This window comes from Canis lupus, chromosome 35 (genome assembly GCF_003254725.2).
Source record: "Canis lupus dingo isolate Sandy chromosome 35, ASM325472v2, whole genome shotgun sequence".
NCBI classification, from domain to species: Eukaryota; Metazoa; Chordata; class Mammalia; order Carnivora; family Canidae; genus Canis; species Canis lupus.
In genome coordinates, this window is record NC_064277.1 from 22,586,097 (window position 1) to 22,611,928 (window position 25,832).

Sequence of the window (25,832 nt, forward strand, 5' to 3'; positions counted from 1 at the left end):
CATTTGTAAATCTTGTCAACTCAGTCTTCAATATATAGCACCAAGCTCACCCTGTTTCCCCTTTTCCATCACCTACCTCGGCACACACCATCATCACTACCTCTGTAATCTCTTCCCCACGCAACCAGAATGATCCATTTAAACATACATCATATCATTACCTTTCTGTTCATTGAAGTTCCCCCCATGGCTTCCACCCATCCTATATTAAATTCCAAATCCTTGACATGCATTGCAAGGCAATGTGTCTGGCCATGTCCCAGAGCTTTCCTAAGCGTTTGCAAGGATATCTTCAGCAGAGCTGTCTCATTGAGCCGGGGTCAAGTTTTCAAAAAAGAGTTACCATATATTGTCTCAAAGAAAGCTCTCTGAAGGCATGTTTTTGGAAGGTATGTTTCATCACTGAAGGCCTTAGAAAAATCTACCAGGTATGTTCTTAATCAGATTTTAATGCTTGATGTTCTCCTTTGCTTTCAATGCTTAAGTCAAAACATCCTCTCTTCTATGAAGCCTTTTGTCTACTGGATTCCTAATTCAGCTTCATTCCCAATACCCTTAAACAAAAACAAAAACAACTCTCTGTTGTGTTTCCTTAGCTCTGTGTTTATACATACTGATAGTGATTGAATGGGAATCTTTGAAACTCTTAACTGTCTTGCATTATTATCATGGAAGGGACAAGTCTATCAACTCACTCTTTAAAAATATACATATTGGGGGCACCTGAGTGGCTCAGTGGTTGAGCCTCCGCCTTTGACTCAGGGTGTGATCCCCGGGGCCTGGGATAGAGTCCTGCATCCTGCTCTCCGCCCGAGCCTGCTTCTCCCTCTGCCTGTGTCTCTGCCTGTCTCTCATGAATAAATAAATAAATAAAATCTTTTTAAAAAATAAAAATAGATAAAATACGCATACTACTATATTTAATCACTATTAAAACCCACCTTTTTTTTTTCGTATTTTAAAGACTAAAATTGGGATGAGTCTTGAAACAATTAGGTCAGCATTTTTTCTTTCCCGGTGGTACAATAATGGTTCCTTGACACTGACACTACCTTACAGTTGATTAAATCAGAGTATGTCTTCACTCGCAAAGGCTTGGTACATCTTTCCATTAGGACGGTTATTTATTTGTACTACAGTAAATTCAAAGACAAATTGAGTAAGAAATGGGCAGAACTTCCTCACTTCCAAATTGTGCATTTTACCAAATGCACGAAAATGCTCCAGAAACTGCGATGCGTTATACACAGGCCGGGCACGCCTCCACAACTCTTCAGATTCCTAGTCAGTGACCTTCAGGTGGAGCTGACCTCTCCAAGGGCGCCAGCCTCCGCGCCAGGGTGGGGTCCAGGTTGGGCAGCTCGCGCTGCGCAGGAGAGCGCGCCCCGCCCCGGCCCCGCCCCGGCCCCGCCCCGGCCCCGCCCCCGGCCCCGCCCCCGGCCCCGCCCCGGCCCCGCCCCCGCCCCGCCCCCGCCGCCCTCCGCACCGTCCAGGTACGAGACGCGAACTCCGATTGGCTACGGGACGCCAGGCGCGCGCCCAGGGCCACCTTCCGAGCATGCGCGGGAGCGGAGGCGCAGGCGCGTCCCGCGCATGCTCAGTACACAGCGCTCGGGCCCTAAGCGCCGGCGCTGGGCCGCGTCGGTGCCGGCTGACCCGCCACCGACCGGTATGAAGGGTTGGGGTGTCGCTGCCCTCTCCTCGCTCCAGCGCCATGGAATGCCTGCGGAGCCTCAGCCGGCTCCTGCCCAGCGCCGCGGGGCTGCCTCGCCGCACGCTGTGTGCTCCGGCCCTGGGCCTGACCCCCGGGGCGCGTCCCGGGTCCGCCTGCGGCCCCGCGGCCCCGCTCCTCGGGGGGACCCGGGCTGCGCCGCTCTGCGAGCCCCAGCGGCCCCGCGTGGCAGGTACTGCGCGCCCCGGCCCGGCCCGGCCCGGCCCGCGCCAGGCTTGCGGCGACCCAGGCCCTGACCCGACCGCCCGACCCGGGAGTCCTGGCCGCGGAGGTCCGCCGGCCGAGCGGAGCCCTGACCCCTGACCCCTGACCCTGGGCCCCCAGCCCCTCGCGCGTGCCCGGGCCCATCCCCGCTAGGCGGACCCGCAGGTGCGCCGTGACCTCGGGGCCTCCACCGCCCCCGTCGCACCTACCCCGCCGGAGTGCTCTAGTGGGAAGGGTTTTGTTTTATTTATTTTATTTTTTTTAAGATTTATTTATTTACTTACTTAGGATAGAGAGAGAGGCAGAGACAGGAGGAGGAGAAGCAGGCTCCATGCAGGGAGCCCGACTTGGGATTCGATCCCGGGTCTCCAGGATCGCGCCCTGGGCCGAAGGCGGGCGCCAAACCGCTGCGCCACCCAGGGATCCCCGAAGGGTGTTTTTTTTAATTTATTTATGATAGTCACAGAGAGAGAGAGAGAGAGGCAGAGACACAGGCAGAGGGAGAAGCAGGCTCCATGCACCGGGAGCCCGACGTGGGATTCGATCCCGGGTCTCCAGGATCATGCCCTGGGCCAAAGGCAGGAGCCAAACCGCTGCGCCACCCAGGGATCCCCGAAGGGTGTTGTTTTTTTTTTTTTGTTTTTTGTTTTTTTTTTTTTTTTCGAAGGGTGTTGTTTTAAACGAGAGTTCCTCCCTCCCTTCTCGACGTATTCTCTTAGTCCTCTTCCCTTAAGGACATTGGTGCACTTCCCCAGTTGTTCACAGAAGGGATGGGGACGCTCCTGTAAAGGAGGCGCTAGCGAGAGTTGCTCCTGAGAAAGCTCTGCCGTCCACTGCGGTGTCAAAGCCACAGGGGTCAGGGTAGAGGGGAGGAGGAGGAATCGGGGTTATATTTTCACCAAATAAGTGGTGGCGCCCGTTTCAGCCCATCTGCTGTTTTGGGAAAGACCTTGAGATTCAGGATCTCAGTAGAAACATTTTATCTACTTTGTGGCTGATTGGCAAATGCTGCTTTATAGCTCTTTTACCTCTTGTTTGTCTGACCCTGATAGTTTGTCTTTTATAAAAGGGAAACAAACCTCAGATGCTAAGACTCAAATTACATGAGTAATTACTTGAGACCTCAGACTCAAATTACATGAGTCACTAAATGTCTATAATGGGGAAAAAGTAAGATCAGAAATGAGAATGTATCTGCACGTTCTACAGTCAGCCTGATTACTTTGGGAGCATAAAATGGGAATATTTTTACACCTTCTGCCCATTCCTTTTATGTTTAGTATTTTAAATGGTGTCCTTTGTCATTAAATTTACAAGGTTACACTCCAGAGCTCAGTTCAACTCAGTCTTTTTTTTTTTTTTTTTTTTTAGATTTATTTATTCATGAGAGACACAGAGAGAGAGAGGCAGAGAGAGAAGCAGGGAGCCCGATATGGGACTGAATCCTGGGACCCCAGGATTGGAATGCTGAAACTGGTATCCAGGATCTATGTTTTCTAAAATAAATCTACCAATATAATTTTTGTAAAGAGCCTTTTTGAATTATGCAAAAATGATGGGCATTTTTTTTTTTAATTTCAGAATGCTGTTAACTCATTTGTAGATTTGATTTTGAGGTAGCAGTAATAATCAGAACAGAGGTGGTTGGAATCCATAAATTACTCTAGTTCCTCACCTGAGCCATTACTTTCAAAAATCATTCCCTACCAAATCTAACATAATCCCCTACAGGTGTTAACTTTAGCAAGTAAGAGTGTTTCTTCATTTTCCTCCAGGAAAAATTCTTTAAAAAGTAAGAATCTAAAGACCACATAGTATGAGAGTTATATCATAACCATATGTCAGTACCTATTGTATTATCACAGAAAATTCTCTAATTTATTCCTCAGGTGAAATGCATCGGTTTAGAACTTCTGATGTCTCTCAAGCTACTTTAGCCAGTGTAGCCCCAGTGTTTACTGTGGTGAGTATGTGAGGTATATTTGATAACTTAGAGAATGTACTTCTGTACTTACTAAGTTAACTGGGTTGGACTAGTCGGCCAAGATAATACTTATTTTTGTTTCACAGTGAATCACTATACTTGTAAGTCATCTCGTCTTTGTGTTTTGCTTAGTGACCTGAGTGCCAGCTAGATTTACTTAACAGCACCCTTAAAACTTTGCTATTGACTGTGGAAGTCTCCCTTTTTTTTTTTTTTTTTTTTAAGATTTTATTTATTTATTTATGAGAGACAAAGGTAAAGGGAGAAGCAGATTCCCCATCGGGAGCCCAATGCAGGACTCGATCCCAAGACCAGGGGATCACTACCTGAGTGGAAGGCAGACAGTAAACCACTGAGCCACCCATGTGCCCCACTGGACGTCTCCTTTTAATCCTGGAACTGGTTGTTCAAATCATCATTCACTTCCTACTCAAGATTTGTGAATCTGTTTAGAAGTCCTTGAGGACTATTACACAGTGGCTTGAACCTGTGCTGTGCCACATAATATATACAGAAACATTTTGAAGGGAGCAAAGTGTATATTTAAGAGTGTATGCTCTGAAGGTTCATGATCTCTGTAATTTTCTCTGAACTGATTCAAGGGAAAAATGAACAAAATAATGTGTATTACACCCACATATCTAGAAAGAGAAAAATTAGGCCATTAGGGCAAAATGTTAGCAAAAGATTACTCGAGGTGAAAGTTACATGGGAATTGGATATTCTTGTAACTTTTTTGTAGGGCTTTATTTTTTTCGAAAAGTTGTGTTAAAAAAAGTAATGTGCTTGTTTTGAATTATCATTCCTAAATTCAGATCTCAGCTCTGCCTCTTACTATTAACCGGTGGACTTGGACCAGGCATGATAACATCTTTATGCCTTAGTTTCTCATTTATAAACTGCGAATAGTACCTACCTTATAGAATTGTTTTTGGTTTGAATTAACTCACAGCTGTATAAAATGCCCACGCATGTAAGTATTCAGTATGTTAGCCATCATCATTATTTAGGCTTATTAACATAAGAACTTTTCTTTACAAACTATACTAACAAGATAATCTCCAGAATTATATGTCAAAGTTATCATGTTATTCAGTGTTTTTAAACATTTGGCCAGTTTGATGAAGATTAAAGTCAGATATTAAATATTGAAAGAAGATTCTTTGCAGGTAAAATCATTGAGCACCCAAAATACTCAAGAAAAGTAGTTGATACTGTTTGAGAGCTTCCTAATCAGCTCACTCTAGATGATGTTACTTTACAAGATAAACATTTAAGAAAATAAGTTTGTATGTTTTTTATCAGAAAATATCTCAGTAAAGAAAAAATGGTGAAGATAAATATTGAAATGCAAAAATATTAAGTGAAAATGGAAGAGAGACTGCAAAAAAGTGTGACATTAATGGTTAGGAAAAGTCTGGAAGGACATGTAAAATATTTGCATGGTTTTCTCTGAAATTTCTTAGTTCACATGATTAGTTTTATTTTGCTTTATTTCAAATTTTCTGAAGAAGGTGTATTTGTGAAAGAAATTTGAGGAAAGCTAGTCTGTATTTGCCTGTGTGTCTTTCATGAATAAATAAATAATCTTCAAAAAAATCCCCATGCAAGAAACACGGCCAGTTACAAGAGCCACCCCATGCAAGGAAAAGCAGGGGAGTGGCTTCCTGCCAGGTTACCTATAATTCGTCCATAGTCTTCCTGATCCTATGCAATTGACCAGGCATTGGGCATTTTTACCATAAGCAATGGCACTGATACTCCCTTATCAGATTTCCAGGGGAACCAAAACAAAGTTAAAGGTCCCATCTGTCCTAGCAGAGGAAAAAGGGATTCTTTCAACCCTTAACTCATAACTGAATTTTACCTTAAAAAACAGTTTTGGTTTATCTATGCATATCTATTTTTGGGAGATAGCATAATACCGTGTAGTATAATACTATCTATAAAGAGCATACTCATTTGGGAGAAAATAATATTTTGTTTTTATTATCTCTCTTTAGACAAAATTTGACAAAGAGGGAAATGTTACTTCTTTTGGTAAGTATCTTTCATTTTCTTATCACTTCCCTCCTCCCTTATCACTCCCCCCCCAACCCCCCCCCCCCCCCCCGCCAGTAAATGAGTGAAGCTGCTGGAAATCAATAAATTGTAGTGTTTTGAGTAGAATATTCTTTGTGTGGAGGGGTGTATTGAAACAGATCTATTTTCAGCATTTGTCCATCGGTCCTAATTGGAACTGGTGATACCTGGACTGTGCATGTTCTCCCAGAATTGGTTTTAGAGACTTTCTAACGGATGTAAAAGGAATATTTTGAGAGCAGAGACTGGTATGCAGCTGGAGCACATTTTGTTTTTCTTTAGTCTCCCTTTCCACGCCCTAGTCCACATATGCCTCTCTTGTTCCACATTTAAGGCTGACTTACATAGTACTACTGATATTGTGGTGGGGGGGATGGGGTGGGGACAGAAGACAGGGTCAGAGCACTGGATGGCGATCTGCTGATGATCATTCTTATGGACAGTTACTGTTTAAAATGAAACTAAGCCTCTCTTTACTGTCTGACCCCAGATGTAGGCTTCATAAGGATCTCCCCTGTGCTTCTAGCCCCATGATCCTATACTTGCTATTGCCTGAGATCCTGATGGGATATTTTGGGTGGTTTTTTTTTTTTGCCTGTTACCTCCTTCAGGTGACTATTCTATTTAGTGCTCTGTCACAGGTGTGATTTGACACTACAAGTACAGATGCCACTATAACCATTTCTTGAGCTGCTTCATTATATTTTCTCTTAGATAATAAGTTTAGTTTTCAGGTGGGAGAATTTAGTGAGAAAACTGACTTTAATTATTCATTTTGTATTATTAGTCCAAGAACCAAGAAAATTTATGTTATCTGTTCAGATTTAAAATCCTGAAAGCAGAAAACCTAGGAAATGTAGTTCTGTATAGTTTGTATTTTAAAATAATAACCCATCTCTAGAGCTTGACATAGATATATTAAGTCAGGTGAGGCTGTGGTTTTTTTTGTTTGTTTGTTTTTGTTTTGTTTTTTTTGTTTTTTTTTTTTGAGGCTGTGGTTTTATGCTAGTCCCAAGGGACTTCTGAATACAAAGAAATTTTATGAAGTATGGATAAAATGAAGAAAGAACTATTAGAGTTTGACCAAAATCAGCCTGTGTGTTTGAGGTAAAAATGGCTAATAAAAAGACTTATTTTGACTTGTTTCTGGTAGTAGAAAATGTCGATGTTGGTGGGAGGAGTGCTCTGGTAGAAAAATATGAACTCTTTCATTTATTAGGTTGGCCCACTCTTTTTGTTAAAAATGTTTCTTTTATAGAAAAGAAGAAAACTGACCTATATCAAGAATTAGGTCTTCAAGCCAGAGATTTGAGGTTTCAGCATGTGATGAGCATCACAACTAGAAACAATAGAATTATCATGAGAATGGAGGTAAAGGGTTTTATGTCATCTACATTTCTTACTGGCATCTTACAGAAGTTACTTGCTAGTCATCTTGATAAATACATAATTAAAAGCAGTTTTATAATGAAATGGGTCTGTGTAACACAGGTTACTTTATAGTGTAACGTATCATTGTGAGTATAACTCCTCTTCCAGGATTCTGTACATATGTTCAGCAGATGTTTTATGTTGGAAAAGTTATGATTGCAGTCTGTATTCTTGCTGCTTGAATTTAGTCTCTCGTTTCTGAAATAAGAGAAAGAATCTTGGTTTATAATAGACATTTTCAGTTGTATATAGTTACATTTCATTATAGTATAACCTTAGCTACCAAAAACATATTCTGGTTCTCCAAATAGACCATGAATATCCCTTAAAGTTTGTAATCTTAAATTTTTAACAGAAAGCTTCCTTTTTTTTTTTTAATTAATTAATTAATTTATTTATTTATTTATTTATTTATGATAGGCACACAGTGAGAGAGAGAGAGGCAGAGACACAGGCAGAGGGAGAAGCAGGCTCCATGTACCGGGAGCCCGATGTGGGATTCGATCCCGGGTCTCCAGGATCGCGCCCTGGGCCAAAGGCAGGCGCCAAACCGCTGCGCCACCCAGGGATCCCAACAGAAAGCTTCCTAAAATAAATTGCATCTTCCTCTGCTTACTGAGAGTACACTAAATTTGACTTGACTTAGTGATTTGGAATAAATTTGAATATACATAATTTTGGTGAGCTAAAGTCTAGGATTCAGAAATAGATGTGACATGGTTCTCAATGGTATGGGCTCTATGGTAGACATTAAACCTACTTTCTTGGGTTGTTTTTTTTTTTTTTTTAAGATTTTATTTATTTGATAGAGTGCAAGCATGGTGGCGGAGAGAAGAGGCAGAGGGAGAAGCAGGGAGCCTGATGCAGGGCTCCATCCCAGGATTCTGAGATGATGACCTGAGCTGAAGGCAGGCAGATGCTTAACCAACTAAGCCACCCAGGCACCTCAGACCTTTCTTTAAAAAGTCTTTGATGGCAGGTTTCCATTTAACTAGAATTTTTAAGTAACTAAAAATAGAAGCAGTCTTCAGAAAATATTTCACTTTTATTGGTAGGTAGCACCCTTCAAAAAAGTTATCTCTTTGTCCGCCAAAAAGCTACTAGAACTGATAAATGAATTCAGTTAAGTCACAGGGTGCAATGTACAGAAATCAATTACATTTCTTCCTTTCTTTTTTTTTTTTTTTTAATTTTTATTTATTTATGATAGTCACAGAGAGAGAGAGAGAGAGAGAGGCAGAGACATAGGCAGATGGAGAAGCAGGCTCCATGCACCGGGAGCCCGACGTGGGATTCAATCCTGGGTCTCCAGGATCGCGCCCTGGGCCAAAGGCAGGCGCTAAACCGCTGCGCCACCCAGGGATCCCTCTTCCTTTCTTTTTTTTAAAGATTTTATTGACTTGAGAGAGGGAGAGAGCAAGGGAGGGTGGGTGGGCAGAGAGAGAGAGGGAGAAGCAGACTTCTGTCTGAGCAAGGAACCCATTATGAGGCTCGATCTCTGGACCTGAGATCACAACCTGAGCCAAAGGCAGATGCCTAACCCACTGAGTCACCCACGTACCCTGAAATCAGTTGAGTTTCTATATACTAATAAGCAGCAGAAAGAGAAATTAAGGAAACAGTCCGTTTACATTTGTGTCAAAAGTAACATACCTAGGAGTAAACTTAAAACCAAGGAGGTGTAAGACATGTACTCTGAAAACTATAAAACACTGAAGAAAGAAATTAAAGATGATGCAAAGAAGTGGAAAGATATTCTGTGCTTAAGGACGAGGAAAATATTGTTAAAATGTCTATACCACCCAAAGCAATCTACAGATTTAATGCAATCCCTATCAGAATACTGACTGCATTTTCTTTAAAGTTTTTATTTTAATCAGCAGTACTCATCATAACGAGTGCTCTCCTTAATCCCTATCACCTATATCCCCTGTCTTCCATCCACCTCCCCTCTGGTAACTATCAGTTCTCTATACTTAAGAGTCTGTTTCTTGGTTTGTCTCCTTTTTTGTCTTTTTTTTTTTTCTAACTTTGCTCCTTTGTTTTCTTTCTTAAATTTCATTTATAAGTAAAATCATATGGTATTTGTCTTTCTCTGACTTATTTCACTTAGCATTATACTCTCTAGCTCCATATCTTTGCAAATGGCAAGATTTCATTCTTTTTTGTGGCTGAATAATATTCCATGGTACTTGTATACCACATCTTCTTCATCTATTCATCCATCAATGAGTATTTGAGCTTCATATCTTGACTATGTAAATAATGCTGCTATAAACATAGGGGAACATGTATCCCTTCATGTTTTGGTATTCCAAACATGAATATTTTGGTATTCTTTGGGTAAATATCCAGTAGTGCAATAACTGGATAATAGAGTGGTTCTATTTTTAAATTTTTGAGGAATCTCCATACTGTTCTCCACGGTGGCTGCACTGGTTTGCATTCCCACCAACAGGGCAAAAGGCTTCCTTTTTCTCTACATCCTCACCAGCATCTGTGTGTGTGTGTGTGTGTGTGTGTTGTTGTTGTTGTTGTTGTTGTTGTTGATTTTAGCCATTCTGTGAGATATGAGGTGGTAACTCAATTTTAATTCACATTTCTCTGATAATAAGTGATAAGGAGTATCTTTTCATGTGTCTTTTGGCCATCTGGATTTGTTCTTTGGAGAAATGTCTGTTCATGTCGTCTCCCCACTTTTAATTGGATTATTTTGGGGGTGTTATATCAGTTCTTTATATATTTTGGATGCCAACCCTTTTATTTCTGTGTATGGTGTAAGAAAGTGGTCCAGTCTCATTCTTTTGGATGAGGCCATCCAGTTGTCCCAAACCATTTGTTGAAGAGACCGTCTTTTTTCCATTGGATGTTCTTTCCTGCTTTGTCAAGATTAGTTGACCATATGGTTGTGGGCCCATTTCTGGGTTTTCTGTTCCTTTCCATCGATCAGTGTGTCTGTTTTTGTGCCAGTACCATACTGTCTTGATGACTATAGCTTTGTAATATAGCTTGAAGTCCAGAATTGTGATGCCCCCAGCTTTGCTTTTCTTTTTCTAGATTGCTTTGGCTATTCTACCATTCCATGATTGTGGAATTGTGATTGTGATTCCATACAGACTTTAGGATTATTTGTTTTGGTTCTGTGAAAAATGCAGTTGGTATTTTGATAGGGATTGCATTAAATCTGTAGATTCCTTTGAGTAGTATAGACATTTTAACAATATTTGTTCTTCCAACCCATGAGCTTGAAATGTCTCTCTTCATGTCTTCAGTTTCTTTCATAGGTGTTCTATAGTTTTCAGAGTACAGATGTTTTACTTCTTTGGGTAGGTTTATTCCTAGGTATCGTATGGTTTTCGATGCAGTTGTTAATGGGATTGTTTTCTTATTTTCTCTTGCTGCTGCTTAATCATTGGTGTATAGAAATATACATTGATTTTTGTATTGTGTGACTGTTGAATTTGTGTATCAACTCTAGTAGTTTTTTGGTGGAATCTTTAAGGTTTTTTCTATATTTAGTATCGTGTCATCTGCAAATAGTGAAAATTTTACTTCTTCCTTACCAGTTTGGCTGCTTGTATTCCTTTTTGTTGTCTGATTGCTACGGCCAGTACTTCCCACTACTGTATTGATTAAAAGTGGTGGGAGTAGACATCCTTGTCTTGTTCCTGATCTTAGGGGAAATGCTTAGTTTTTTGAGTATGGTGTTTGCTGTTTTTCATATATGGCCTTTTTATGTTGAGGTATGTTCCCTCTAATCTTACTTTGTGGAGGGTTTTTTATCACGAATGTACTTTGTTGAATGCTTTTTCTGCATCTATTAAAAAGATCATGTGCTTTTTATCCTTTCTTTTATGGATGTGATGTATCACATTGACTGATTTGTGAATATTGAACCACCCTTAACATCCTAGGAGTAAATCCCACTTGATTGTGGCAAATGATTCTTTAATGTATTTCTAATGTATTTTTGGATTTGGTTTGCTAGTATTTTGTTGAGGATTTTTGAATCTGTGTTCATCAGAGATACTGGGCTATGGTTATGTTCTTTCTTTGATAACTATCTGGTTTTGTCAGAGTGATAGTGCCTCATGAAATGAATTTGGAATTTTTTTTGTTGAGTTTTTTGGAATAGTTTGAGAGGTATGGATAATAATTTTTCTTTAAATGGTAGAATCTGCCTGTGAAGCCATCGGATTTCAGATTTTTGAATATTTGGAGTTTTTGATTACTGATTTAATTTCGTTGCTGCTAATCAATCTGTTCAAATTTTCTGTTTCACTTTGGGTAGATTGTTTCTAGGAACTTACACATTTCTTCAAGATTGTCCAATTTGTTGATAGTTTTTTATAATACTCTTACAGTTTGTATTTTTGTGGTGTTGGTTATTATTTCTCCTCTCTCATTTGTGATTTTATTTATTTGAGTTCTTTTTTTCTTGATAAGTGTGGCTAGGTGTTCATTTTATTGTTCCCCTCCTCCATCCCTCCCAAAAATAGTTCTGGGTTTCATTGATCTATTGTTTCTTTAGTTTCTGTATCATTTATTTCTGTTTTAATCTTTATTATTTCCTTTTTCCTGCTGGCTTTCAGCTTTGTTACTCTTTTTCTAGCTTCCTTAAGTATAAGATTAGATGGTTTGAGGTTTTTTTGTTTTTTGTTTGTTTGTTTGTTTGTTTGCTCCTTGAGATAGGCCTGTACTGCTATATACTTCCAGACTACTTTTGCTGTATCCCAAAGGTTTTTGAACCATTGTGTTTTCATTTTCTTTTGTTTCTGTGTATCTTTTTATTCTTTTATTTCCTGTTTGATCCATTCATTGTTTTAGTAGCATATTATTTAAACTTCATAAATTTATGTTCTTTCCAGATTTTTTCTTGTGGTTGATTTCTAGTTTCATAGCATTGTGGTCAATGAAGATGCATAGTATAACCTCAGTCTTTTTTAATTTGTTGAGGCTTGTTTTGTTGCCTAAAATATCTATTCTGGAGAATGTTCCATGTACACTTGAATGTGTATTTTGTTGTATTAGGATAGAATGTTCTGTATATATCTGTTAGATCGATCTGGTCCAATGTGTCATTTAGATTTACTGTTTCTTTGTTGATTTTCTGTTTGGATTATCTGTCCATTGATATAAGTGGGGTGTTGTCCCCTACTGTATTATGTAATCAATAGTAACAAGCATAAAGGAAGTATTTGGGTGCTCCCATATTGGGTGCATGTTTATAATTGTTATATCTTCTTGTTGGATTGTCCTTTTTATGATTATATAGTGTTCTTCTTTGTCTCATGTTATAGTCTTTGTTTTAAAATCTATTTTTTTTAAATCTATTTTTTCCGATAAAAGTATTGCTACTCTGACTTTCTTTTTACTTCCATGTGCACAATACTTTTCCATCCCTTCACTTTTAATCTGCAGGTGTCTGGGTCTAAAATGAGTCTCCTGGGGGATCCCTGGGTGGCTCAGTGGTTTGGCGCCTGCCTTTGGCCCAGTGTGTGATCCTGGAGTCCTGGGATCGAGTCCCGCGTCGGGCTCCCGGCAAGTCCCGGAGCCTGCTTCTCCCTCTGCCTGTGTCTCTGCCTCTCTCTTTCTCTCTATGTCTATCATGAATGAATAAATAAATCTTTTTAAAAAAATAAAATAAAATGAGTCTCCTGTAAGCATATAGATTGGTCTTGTTTTTTTTAGCCACTCTGATATCCTGTGTCTTTTGATTGGGGTGTTTAGTCCACTTACATTCAAAATAATTATTGGTAGAAATGTATGTATGCCACTTTATTACTTGTTTTACGGTTGTTTCTCAAGATTTTTTCTGATTCTTGTCTTTCATGGTTTGCTGGGTTTCTTTAGTGATGTACTTGGAGTCCTTTATTTTTTACATATCTATAATTGGTTTTGATTTGCAGTCATCATTACGTTCATTTTTAACATTTACATATTGCTGTCTTTATTAACTTGATGTTCATTTAATTTTGGAACCATTCTTTACTCTTCTCCTTGCCATGTTTTAGGTATATGATGTCTTATTTTACATCCTTGCATTTTGTGAGTTCTTGACTGATGTTTATTTTTTTTTACAAAAATACTCATTTTTAGTGCTTTTGTGTTTCTGAACTTCATATTGTCCTTTTTGGTCTTTCCTTTGCACTCAAAGATTCCCCTTTAATATTTCTTGCAGGCCTAGTTTAGTTGTCATGAACTCCTATAGTTTTGTTTCTCTGGGAAACTTTCACTTACTCTTCTGAATTATAGCCTTGTTGGATAAAGTATTTTGGGCTGTAGGTTTTTCCCATCCAGCATTTTGAATATATTATGCCACCACTTTGTCTTGGAAAGTTTCTGCTGAAAAATCTGATAGCTTCATGAGGTTTCCATATGTAACCATCATCTTTGTCTTCTGCATTTTATACTTTTTATCACTGTATTTTGTCATTTTAATTACAGTGGTGTGGATATGCCTTTGTTGATTTTGTTTGGAATTCTCTGTGCCTCCTGAATCTGAATATCTGTTTCCTTCCCGAATTAGGGAAGTTTTCAGCTATTATTTCTTCAACTAAATTGTCTACCCCCTTTTCCCTCTCTCCTGGGACTTCTACAATATGAATATTATTAAGTTTGATGGATTCACTGAGTTCCTAAGTCTCTTCTATTGCATAATTCTTTTTCCTCTCTTTTATTCAGCTTGATTATATTACTGTGTCTTCTAGGTCAGTAATTCATTTGCTTCTTCTAGTCTGCTATTTATTCTGTCAAGTGAAATGTTTCTCATTTCATTTATTGATCCCTTTATCTCTTTATTATTCCTCATCTCATTAAGGATCTCATTGATGTTCTCTACTCTTCTCAAGTTCAGTGAGTATCCTTCTGATCATTGTTTTAAATTCTCCATCAGGCATGTTATCTATATCTGTTTTGCTAAGATCTCTGGCTGTGTCCTTGTCCTTTCATTTAGGATAAATTCCTCTGTCTTCTCATTTTGTCTAAGTCTCTGTGCCTATTTCTGTGTGTTAGGAAAGTCAGCTGTGTCTCCTATTCTTTAAAATAATGGCCTTATAAAAAAAAAAAAGGTTCTGTAGTTCCCTGTAGCATAGTGTCCCCATGTTCCAGGGCCTGGCACTTCTGGGAGTATCTCCAATATGTGCTGGGAGAGCTCTGCTGTTGTGTCCTGGCCACTTTATCCTTCAGGCCAGTTGTCTGTAGAGGCTTTCTTTGTCTGTTGTGGACAACATTTGGTCCCTGGTCTAAATGTGGCACATTTTAACTAGGTGAGCTCTGGTCATCTTGTGAAATGAGAACTGTTGCTACTCCTATGGGAACCCAGGCCTTGCAAAACTCCTGAATCAGGAGATGTGGGTATAAGCAGGGGTTTGGGCTGGTCTTCTGAGGGGCGAGGGGTGGTGCTGTGCTTGGACTGAGGCAAGTGTGACTGAGCCTGTTCCACCAGCACGTGGGGTGGTGAGATTTGGTGTAAAGTCAGGTAGAGAGGGTCAGCATTTTTCACAGAAGTAGAACAAATAATCCTAAAATTTCTGTGGAACCACAAAAGACCCCAAATAGTTAAAGCAGTCTTTAAAAAGAAAAGCTGGAGGCCTCACATTCCCAGATATCAAGATATATTACATAGCTACAGTAATCACAACAGTATAGAATTGGTACAAAAGTAGACACATAGATCAGGAATAGAATAGAAAACCCAGAAACACCCATGATTATATGGTCAATTAATCTTCAACAAGGAGGCAAGAATATGCAGTGGGGAAAAATGGCAGTTTCTGCAACAAACGGCTATGGAAAACCATTTAGCCTCATCCAAAAGAATGAAACTGGACCACCTTCTTATACCATACACAAAAGTAAGCTTAAGGGATGCCTAGGTGGCTCAAGGGTTGAATGTCTGCCTTTGGCTCAGGTTGTGATTCCACGGTCCTGGGATCAAGTCTATGATCTCTGCCTCTCTCTCTGTGTCTCTCATGAATGAATAAATAAAATCTTAAAAAAAAAAAAAACAGGACGCCTGGGTGGCTCAGTGGTTGAATGTCTGCTTTCAGCTTAGAGAGTAATACTGGGATCCGGGATTGAGTCCTGCATCGGACTTACTGCGAGGAGTCTCCTTCTCCCTCTGCCTGTGTCTCTGCCTCTCTTTGTGTGTCTCATGAATAAATAAATCTTTAAAAAATAAATAAATAAATAGAATCTTAAAATGGATTAAGGACCTAAATGTGAGATCTGGAACCATAAGCATCCTAGAAGACCGCAGAGGCAGTAATGTGTCTGACACAGGCTGTAGCAACATTTTCCTAGGTATGTCCCCTGAGACAAGGGAAACAAAAGCAAAATAAAGTATTGGGACTACATCAAAATGAAAAGATTCTGTACAGGAAAAAACAAAACAAAACTAGAAGACAACCTACAGAATGGGAGAAGATATGTGCAAATGACATATCCCATAAAGAGTCTCCAAAATATATAAAGAACTTAACACAGCTCAATGCCAAAAAAAACCCCAAATCCAATTACAAAATAAGCAGAAGACATGGACATTTCTCTAAAGAAGACATCTAGATGACCAACAGACACATGAAAAGATGCTCATCATCACCTGTCATCAGGGAAATGCAAATCAGAACTACAATGAGGTATCACCTCACATTGATCAAAATGGTAAAACCAGTAACACAGGAAACAACAGGTGTTGGTGAGGATGTGGAGAAAAAGGAACCTTAGTGCACTGTTGATGGGACTGTAAACAGTGCAGCTGCTGTGGAGAACAGTATGGAGGTTCCTCAAAAAATTAAAAATAGGGGATCCCTGGGTGGCGCAGCGGTTTGGCGCCTGCCTTTGGCCCAGGGCGCGATCCTGGAGACCCAGGATCGAATCCCACATCAGGCTCCCGGTGCATGGAGCCTGCTTCTCCCTCTGCCTGTGTCTCTGCCTCTCTCTCTCTCTCTCTCTCTCTCTGTGACTATCATAAATAAATAAAAATTAAAAAAAAATGTTTAAAAAATTAAAAATAGGGCAGCCCCGGTGGCTCAGCGGTTTGGCGCAGCCTTCGGCCCGGGGTGTGATCCTGGAGACCCAGTATCGAGTCCCACATCGGGCTCCCTGCATGGAGCCTGCTTCTCCCTCTGCCCGTGTCTCTGCCTCTCTCTCTATGTCTCTCATTAATAAAGAAATAAAATCTTTAAAAAAAATTAAAAATAGAACTATCCTATGGTCCAGTAATCACACTACTGAATATTTACCCAAAGAGAATGTAAACACTAATTTGAAAAGATCTATGCAGCCCTCTGTTTATTACAGCATTTTTTTTTTACAATAGCTAAATTATAGAAGCAACCCAGGTGTTCACCAATAGATGAGTCGTTAAAGTGTGCTGTATACACACACACAATGGAATGAATATTAGCCGTAAAAAAAATACATGAAATCTTGCCATTTGCAACAACATGGACAGAGCTAGAAAGTATAATACTAAGTGAAATAAATCAGAAAGACAAATACCGTATGATTTTTCACTTATGTGGAATTTAAGAAACAGACAATAAGAACAAGATTCTTTTTTTTTTTAATTTTTATTTATTTATGATAGTCACAGAGAGAGAGAGAGAGAGAGAGAGGCAGAGACACAGGCAGAGGGAGAAGCAGGCTCCATGCACCGGGAGCCCGACGTGGGATTCGATCCCGGGTCTCCAGGATCGCGCCCTGGGCCAAAGGCAGGCGCCAAACCGCTGCGCCACCCAGAGATCCCAAGAACAAGATTCTTAACTCTAGAGAACAAACAGGTGTTCACTAAAGGGGAGGTGGGTGGGGGATGGGGGAAACAGGTGAAAGGAATGAAGAGTATACTTATCACGATGAGCACGGAGTAATGTATAGAATTGCTGAACCACTGTGTTGTACACCAAAGTTGATAGAATACTGTTAAGTGTACTGGAATTAAAATAATTTTTTCTTGCCCCTGATCATTTTTACAAAAATTATCTCTCATGAAGAGAGAAGTGTCTGATAATGTAAATTTAGCAGAATGTTAATTGTACAATCTAAATGATATATATATAGGTATTCATTGCATAGTTTTTCAATTTTTCTGTATAAAAGTCTTCATAATATGTTGGGGGAAAATGTGAAAAATCTCTAATATTTATATCACTAATACAGTGGCCACAAGCTACTTTCCTAACTTAAAGGACGTCAGTCTTGGGATCCCTGGGTGGTGCAGCGGTTTGGCGCCTGCCTTTGGCCCAGGGCGTGATCCTGGAGACCCGGGATCGAATCCCACATCGGGCTCCCGGTGCATGGAGCCTGCTTCTCCCTCTGCCTATGTCTCTGCCTCTCTCTCTCTCTCTCTGTGACTATCATAAATAAATAAAAATTAAAAAAAAAAAAAGAACTCTTTAAAAAAAAAAAGACGTCAGTCTTCAGAATAAATTTTTAATTTCTTGGTGTTCTAAATTAGAGCACTGAGGCTGTGTTTTAGCTTTATAGTTTGAAGTTAGCTTAATATGTTTTGGTGACATTTTAAAAAGACAGCTTTCCCATTTCAGCCAAAGTAATCATGACTAAACAGTCTTTTCCAAAAGTCTACCAAATATGTAACTAAGAAAACCTTACCTTGTTTTTTTTATTGTTCCCTGTTGGTCTCCTGATTACCCTGGAATTCTTAATATGTAGTTTTATTCTAGTTCTGTTGAGAGTGCATTAGAAGTACATATATTTTAGACTTCGTTTCTTTAAAAAAGTATATATTGTGTATGTATATATACAATTTTTTTTAATTAGGATTTAGTTGAGGCTTAACCCAAAATTAAAACCGTATTAAACTCTATTTTATAAATATTATTTTCCTATAGCTCCACAACTTGCATGTGCATGTGTATGTGTGTATGTATATATAATTTTTTTTTTAATTTCTTACAGTATTTGAAAGCTGTGATAACTCCAGAGTGTCTTCTGATACTAGATTATCGTAATTTAAATTTAGAGCAGTGGCTGTTCCGGGAACTCCCTTCACAGTTGGCTGGAGAAGGACAACTTGTCACATACCCTTTACCTTTTGAGTTCAGGGCTATTGAAGCACTCCTACAATACTGGGTAAGCCTATTTTTATTTAGCTTCTTGAATTTGTTGTTTTAAAATGCTCCTGAGAAGGAAGATAAGTTGGTATCAATGGCACCTTCCCTAACCACACCCTACCTCCAAACAAAAACATCTCTAAAGGTCCTGTGTGGAGAATGTACATGCATAAGCTCTATGGTCTAATCAAATAGATCTGAGATCTCTAGGTAGAGTTTATAGAGTCTCTTTGAGAGCCATAATGTTCAGTTAAGCATGTTTTAAATTGGCTGTCCTTTGTACAATTTTGGTAAGTATTTTAGGAGTGATAATTCAGAATACTTCCTAAATATGATAGAACATATCAAGAAAGTTTCAAATGTATTCCATCTTATTCTGTAACTAAATTGCATATTGTACAACTGCACACACATAAACATTATAGCTCAAGTCATTCTAATACTTTCCACATTACTCTTTAATATGTGTATATAATCCTTTGAGACAGCTAGATGATGCCACTGTTTGAGACCTACTTGGACATAGGAACTGTGTATAATTCTTGTGATTCCCTCATTGTGTTGATAATTACTAGGTATCTGAGGACCCTGTCAGGCCCTGAATGACAGTGGTCACTGTCATCCTGGCCCCCGCAAATTGGTCATTATCTTTCTTCTCCCTAGTAGTCAGGATAGTACTGTGCAGGAACCACCTGAATACAACAGTTAGTTCTAGGAGCATACTGACCAGAGTGGGCAAAGCCGGTAAAGTGGGTGAGGATGGAGTGAACCTGGGACCCTTCTCTTCTGTCTGCCCTGCTGTACCGAGGGAGTAGGAATTGGCTTCATTCGGTTCACTCGGTTTCATGAAGCAGGAGCACCCGCTAGTACCAGCCAAGTAGATGGGGACTACTTGGAGCACAGTTACTAAAGGGAAAAATGCAGGGGAGGGAAAGAAGAGAAGATGCAACCAGTGGTCAGTGACAGTCTGCATAGGCTGAATAAGCTCTTGGGCTCATGCTGAGACAAACAGTACATATTGGAATTGATGCCATGATTTGATTAATCACTGCTTCATTCTCTTAGGCTATTCACCAACAGGTATGGAAATATTTCAGTATTCTAACAACTGGTATAGCTGTATCAGTGTTTTCCTGCTGAATGTCTACCATGCCTGAATTTACTTGAATAACAAGTATACTTTCTTTTTTTTGAATAATAAGTATACTTTTGACTTGATGCCGATTTATTTCTTAAAGTCCCAAGTTATGTTTTGGTTTTCAGAAGAGGTTTTTTTATATATAGAAATTTTGAACTATATTCTGTTTACAAAGAACATAGGTATTATTTACCAAATGTGAAGTATATATTTTAACCATGGAATGGCAGGTTTTATTTTAATTAATCAATCTTGCATTCTTTTCATAATAAATGTATGTGAGGCAAACTCTTATGAGAGTTAATGCCCTGTCAACCAAATGCAAGCCTGGCAACATTATGCAAGGTTATCTTTTAACCTGGTTGGTAGATCCAGTTTTTTAATCATCTGAAGTAGGCATTCCAGCAATGACCATGTTCTGAAACATTACCAGCCTTAGTTATTACAGACTTCTGTGTTTCATCAGAGGATCCACTGATCCTGAATATTCTAAAAAAGACTGTTTTGATTCTTATGAAAGGTCATGTTGTTATCTAGATCAGCTCTCTTCAGGGGAAACTCAGCATTCTGCAGCCCCTGATCCTTGAGACACTGGAAGCCTTAGTGGATCCCAGACATTCTTCTGTGGACAGAAGCAAACTCCACATCCTACTACAGAATGGCAAGAGGTAACTCTGGATGTTCACCAACTTGGGAGGTAGACACAAACATCTTAGACTTCTCTTTTAGCTGTTCTAACAGCTTAATGCATAGCATTAACTCAGATACAAAATAAATATGATTATTCCCTGTTTTAAAAATACCAATTAGTCTTACTAATGGTAATGACTTTCTCTTTGTGCCTTCAAAGTAGGAAAGTAGCCTCGGTGGGCACATAGACTAATGTTTATTGAAAAGCTATTATGCATGAAATGCTCTATCAGGGTCTTTATTTTTGGTATGGGAATTGATTTTGATATTTACTATGCACATGAACAATTTTTTTATAAGTCAGTGTTTACCATGAACATATAGGTGGATTTACTTGATAAGGTATTTTAAAAAGGTATTTTTCTTATAGGGAAATATGTTTATAAGTTTGTTATTGATCATTTCTATACAATTACTCTTATAGTCTGTCAGAGTTAGAAACCGATATTAAAATTTTCAAAGAGTCTGTTTTGGAGATCTTGGATGAAAAAGATTTGCTGGAAGAGCTCTGCCTAACAAAGTGGACTGACCCCCAAGTCTTGTAAGTATTATTATGTCATCATGCTATGTTGCCTGTTTGGTTAGGATCAGTCTTCTGTCTTCTTCAAGATGGTTTTTCTTGGAGAATGCAATATTTTCTCCAGACTAGAAAATACAGGCACTTTTTATCTCCAGTTGTTTTACTATTTCTGCATATGTATGGCCTCCAATTCAGTTTAATGAGGATATATTGTTTACTTTATACACAGCTGTATACACCCACTGTGCTGGGCTGTGATGAATATAAACACTGTGATGAATATAAACACTCCATTACCTTTATCTTCAAGGAACTGACCACCACAGTGTCACGACATCTACCTGAATAACTTAACCTAGGGAACACAGTGGAAGAGAGGGAAGGATACTCATGTGGGGACAGGGGTGGGGAGTGAAGGAAGGTAAGACACTGGCATATATTCTGTAACTTTGGTCTAATGTAAAAATGCTTATCTTCTAAAACTTTTCTCTCTTACGGAATTAGAAGTCGTTTACTCTTATGTGCACTCGATATTTAACTCAAGTTAAATATTTTTTAAGTATTCAAAATATTTCATTTTTGTTCTTTGTAGACAGTGTTAGAAATTAATGGAGACACCATTGTAATGTATATAGCTTTCACAATCTGTACATATTTTTTTAAGCATTTTGGGATATTCATTATTTAGATTCTATTCTGATAAGGAAAAATTAAGATTAAAGGACTATTATAGGGACATCTGGGTGGCTCAGCAGTTGAGTGCTGCCTTCAGCTCAGGGTGTGATCCCAGAGTTCCGGGATCAAGTCCCACATCGGGCTCCCTGCGAGGAGCCTGCTTCTCTCTGCCTATGTCTCTGCCTTCTCTTTGTGTCTCTCATGAGTCAATAAATAAAAATCTTTTTAAAAAATTTAAACTATTATATAGCTGATAGATATAGTAGTAGAAACTTTTTTTTAAAGGTTTATCTGTTTATTCATAAGAGACCCAGAGGGAGGCAGAGACATAGGCAGAGGGAGAAGCAGGCTCCTTGCAGGGAGCCCACTTTGGGACTTGATCCTGGAACTCCGGGATCACATCCTGAGCCAAAGGCAACACTCAAATGGTGAGCCACCCAGGCACCTCCAGTAGTAGAAACTTGAACACACTTGTAACTCTTGTTTACTTTGCCTATTAGGCCAATCTGTGTCTAATATACTTTATGATAATAAGTGTCTTTCACAGAGTACTACTTACTCTCCGTGGTAGGGTGGTAGTGGGAATAAGGGACTCAAAGTGACTTTTGAGATCATTCAGGTACATTTTTTTTTCATATATGAAAATGATATTATGTTCCTACCTTGGAAAGGAAATGCTCTTTGTTTGTTTTTAGTTTTATTTTATCTTATTTTCACCAATTTGCCCTCATTCACCAGCATTTACCAATCTGGGTTTTACTGTAAACTGTAAACTCATGCACCTGTGCATGAGAATCCCTTTACTTGGGGCTACTGAATACAGTAAACCCAACTAGCCTGTACCCTCAACTTACTCTTTTTAGTGTTGAGGATCACTTGACAAAGCCACGCACTGATTGGCCTCAATCACAATGATAGAAAAGACAGGCCACTTTTTTCATTAGTAGTTGAATACTATAAACAGATTCAGAAAGCTTTTCGTACTAAATGTATGATGATGCATTGGGAGTATGTTAATTATATTAACTCTTTAATTGAAGTGAAAAGAGCAGTGCTGGAATTGACCATGCAGAAGAGATGGAATTGCTCTTGGAAAACTATTACCGATTAGCTGACGATCTTTCCAATGCAACACGGGAACTCAGGGTACTGATTGATGATTCACAAAGCATTATATTCATCAATCTGGACAGGTAAGAAAGCATTCTATTGAACAATCAGTAAATATATTATTTTAAAATAATTCTAAAGTGATAAAAACTTTGAAGGAACTCTCATTTTGGAAGGAGTTATACCATCATTATCACCTGTAAATGCAACATGGAAGTATGTCCTTTTTTAAAGGTGTAGATTTAATCTTTGGGGTCTTTAATAGATTATTTGGTGAATTTGTTGTGTACAGTTAGTGGGCCCTTCTGATCTGAGTAGATGTTCTCCTCTCCAGCCACCGTAACGTGATGATGAGATTGAATCTACAGTTGACCATGGGAACCTTCTCTCTTTCTCTCTTTGGACTAATGGGAGTTGCTTTTGGAATGAATTTGGAATCTTCCCTTGAAGAGGTGAGACTATTATTTCAATAATCTAGGGATTATTTTTTTGTTTTGAAGATCATTTTTTTAATCTTTTTTTTTTAAGATTTATTTATTTGTTCATGATAGAGAGAGAGAGAGAGAGAGACAGGCAGAGGGAGAAGCAGGCTCCATGCCGGGAGCCTGACGCGGGACTTGATCCCAGGTCTCCAGGATCAAGCCCTGGGCCTAAGGCAAGTGCTAAACTGCTGAGCCACCCAGGGATCCCAAAGATCATTTTTTTAAAATGGATTTTAAGAGGCACCTGGCTGGCTCAGTCAGTAGAGCATGCAACTCTTGATCTTGGGATTGTGGGTCTGAGCCCCATGTTGAGAATAGAGATTATTTAAAAATAAAATCTTCTAAAAAATGGATTTTAAAAGGAGTTTTAACCTGTATACACCCTTAGTGAATTAAAATGTATACTCTAATTTACTCAAAATTCAAGCAGTATTTTTAGACCCTGTTGTAACATAAATAGAACTGTAGCTGTGGTTGACTCACATTTCTCAAAAAATGAGGCCATGCGTGGGAAAGTTTGACAAGACAGTATTACACTGTGAAGCAGTGGTCTTGCAGGATCATACTGTGTGGCTGTGGTGATGCAGGATTGGACTTTGAGGCATGCTCGGGCAGAATGGCACCAAAAGGCACTGATAATGCAGGATCACACCATGAGATGGTGCTTATGCAGAATCATGCAATGAGGTGGTGGTAAGCAGAATTTCACTGTGAGGCCATGCTAATGAAGAACTCTTTTTTCTAATTCTCATGTGCCAGGCATTGGTAGTTTACTTCCTTTATTTGGTTCAGTGAGAACAGAGCTCTGAGATGGATGTGTTATCCCTACTTTATAGATGAGAAAATAGGCTCAGGAAACTGAAGTGATTTACTCAGGGGCACAGTGCTATAAAATCACAGTTGTGATCTGAGCCCAAGACTTACACTCTACATTTTGCTGCTTTTTCACTTTAATATAATATAAGCTGCCAGAGTTCTTAATGTCACCAAAGCCTGGTTTTTCAGAAAATATTTTACTATAGAATTTCTAGAAAAAAGGGCAGCCCAGGTGGCTCAGTGGTTTAGCTCTGCCTTCAGCCCAGGGTATGATCCTGGAGACCCGGGATCAAGTACCACATCGGGCTCCCTGCATGGAGCCTGCTTCTCCCTCTGCCTATGTCTCTGCCTCTCTCTCTCTCTCTCTCTCTCTCTGTCTCTCATGAATAAATAAATAAAATCTTAAAAAAAAGAAAATAATATGTATTCAACACACTCTGGCTCTGTGTCCTTATTAATCTTTTTCCTTAATTTTATTTAAATTAATTAACATAGTGTATTACTAGTTTCAGAGGTAGAGGTCAATGATCATCAGTTGCATAGAATACCCAGTGCTCATCATATCACGCACCCTCCTTCATGCCCATCACCCAGTTACCCCATCCCTCCAGCTACCCTTAGTTTGTTTCCTAGAGTTAAGTCTCTTATGCTTCGTCTCCCTCTCTGATTTTGTCTTATTTTATTTTTCCCTCCCTTCCCCTATGATCCTGCTTTGTTTCTGAAATTCCACATATGAGATCATACAGTATTTGTCTTTCTCTGACTGACTTCACTAAGCATAATACCCCCTCTAGTTCCATCCATGTTGTTGCAAATGGCAAGATATCTTTTTGTTGGCTGAGGAATATTCCATTGTGTGTGTGTGTATGTGTGTGTGTGTGTGTGTGTGTACACACACATACCACATCTTCTTTATGTATTCATCTGTCGATTGTGTCCTCATTAATCTAAAAGATCTGTTCTCTGTCTCTTTGGCTGTCATCCTACTTGAACCATGTTGTCTCTTATTAGGATCACTCTTCACTTCTGAAAAGTGATCTGTAAAAGAAGCTGATCTTGATGGTCACTCTTCTGTTAAATATTCAGTGGTGTTAAATATTCAGATGTGTGCCGACATCTCCATGCTGAAGTCAGCTGTCTTGCTCTTGCTATAGGTGTTGCATCAGTATTTCTTCACAGGTATGCTTCCTCCTGACAGCCCCCTAAGCTCCCACCTCCTCTGCCTGGATAGCTTCTGCTTACCTCTCACATCTCAACTTGTGTGCTGCTTCCAAGGAGAATCTTGACGGTGTTAGTCATTTTAATGCTCTTTATGATATACGTAAAAGAAAAATAAATGCAGTGCATTCATTTATCTTATAAACAGTTTTTTGTGTGTGTTTCTGCTATATACTGTGCACTGCTTTCAGCCCTGGGGAAATAGCAGTGAGTCCCTGCCCTCGTGGAGGTTATGTGATTGTAGAGAGCAAACATACTTACAATATGTTAGGTGGCAAGTGCCATGAAGAAAAAGCACAGTGAAAAAACAGAGAATGTTCACAGGAGGTGAGATTAAGAGCATTTTAGAGATAGGGTGGTTAAGGAATGTCTTTCTGAGGAGATGACACTAGGAAGTGGGAAGGTCTGGGGGGAAAGTGTTCTAAGCCAAGGGAATACACACATAATTACTGGAGTGAATGGGAATGGACTGTGCTTGTTCAAGAAGCAGCAAGGCTGGGGGAAGTAGGAGAGTGAGTCAGGAGGAGAGGTAGGAAACAAGGGCAGAGGGCAGACAAGTGGGAGATGAATTTGTAGAGCCTAATAAGGGTTTGGATTTATTTTAAGTGTGCTGGGCATCTGTTAGGAGGCTGTTAAGCCTAAATGTAAATTATTAAGTTCAGAAGTAACCAAAAA

General features: G+C 39.3%; 1 protein-coding gene across 3 annotated transcripts in view; it reads left to right on the forward strand.

Moving 5' to 3' along the window:
- The first annotated feature begins 1,602 nt into the window (after window positions 1-1,602).
- MRS2 (magnesium transporter MRS2) overlaps window positions 1,603-25,832 on the forward strand; it is a 35,385-nt gene continuing 11,155 nt past the window's right edge. For 2 of the 3 annotated variants that reach the window (XR_004812308.2, XM_025443166.3), the window contains exons 1-9: window positions 1,603-1,904; window positions 3,826-3,899; window positions 5,924-5,960; window positions 7,261-7,373; window positions 18,354-18,527; window positions 20,184-20,314; window positions 20,761-20,877; window positions 22,572-22,724; window positions 22,976-23,093. Coding sequence is in view for 2 of the 3 variants with exons in the window: in XM_025443166.3 (XP_025298951.3) it covers window positions 1,715-1,904; window positions 3,826-3,899; window positions 5,924-5,960; window positions 7,261-7,373; window positions 18,354-18,527; window positions 20,184-20,314; window positions 20,761-20,877; window positions 22,572-22,724; window positions 22,976-23,093 (1,107 nt within the window). In the remaining variant the exon portion in view is untranslated. Of the gene's footprint in view, window positions 1,905-3,825; window positions 3,900-5,923; window positions 5,961-7,260; window positions 7,374-18,353; window positions 18,528-20,183; window positions 20,315-20,760; window positions 20,878-22,571; window positions 22,725-22,975; window positions 23,094-25,118; window positions 25,161-25,832 lie in introns of those variants that run through there. The other variant, XM_049105877.1, reaches the window with a different exon arrangement.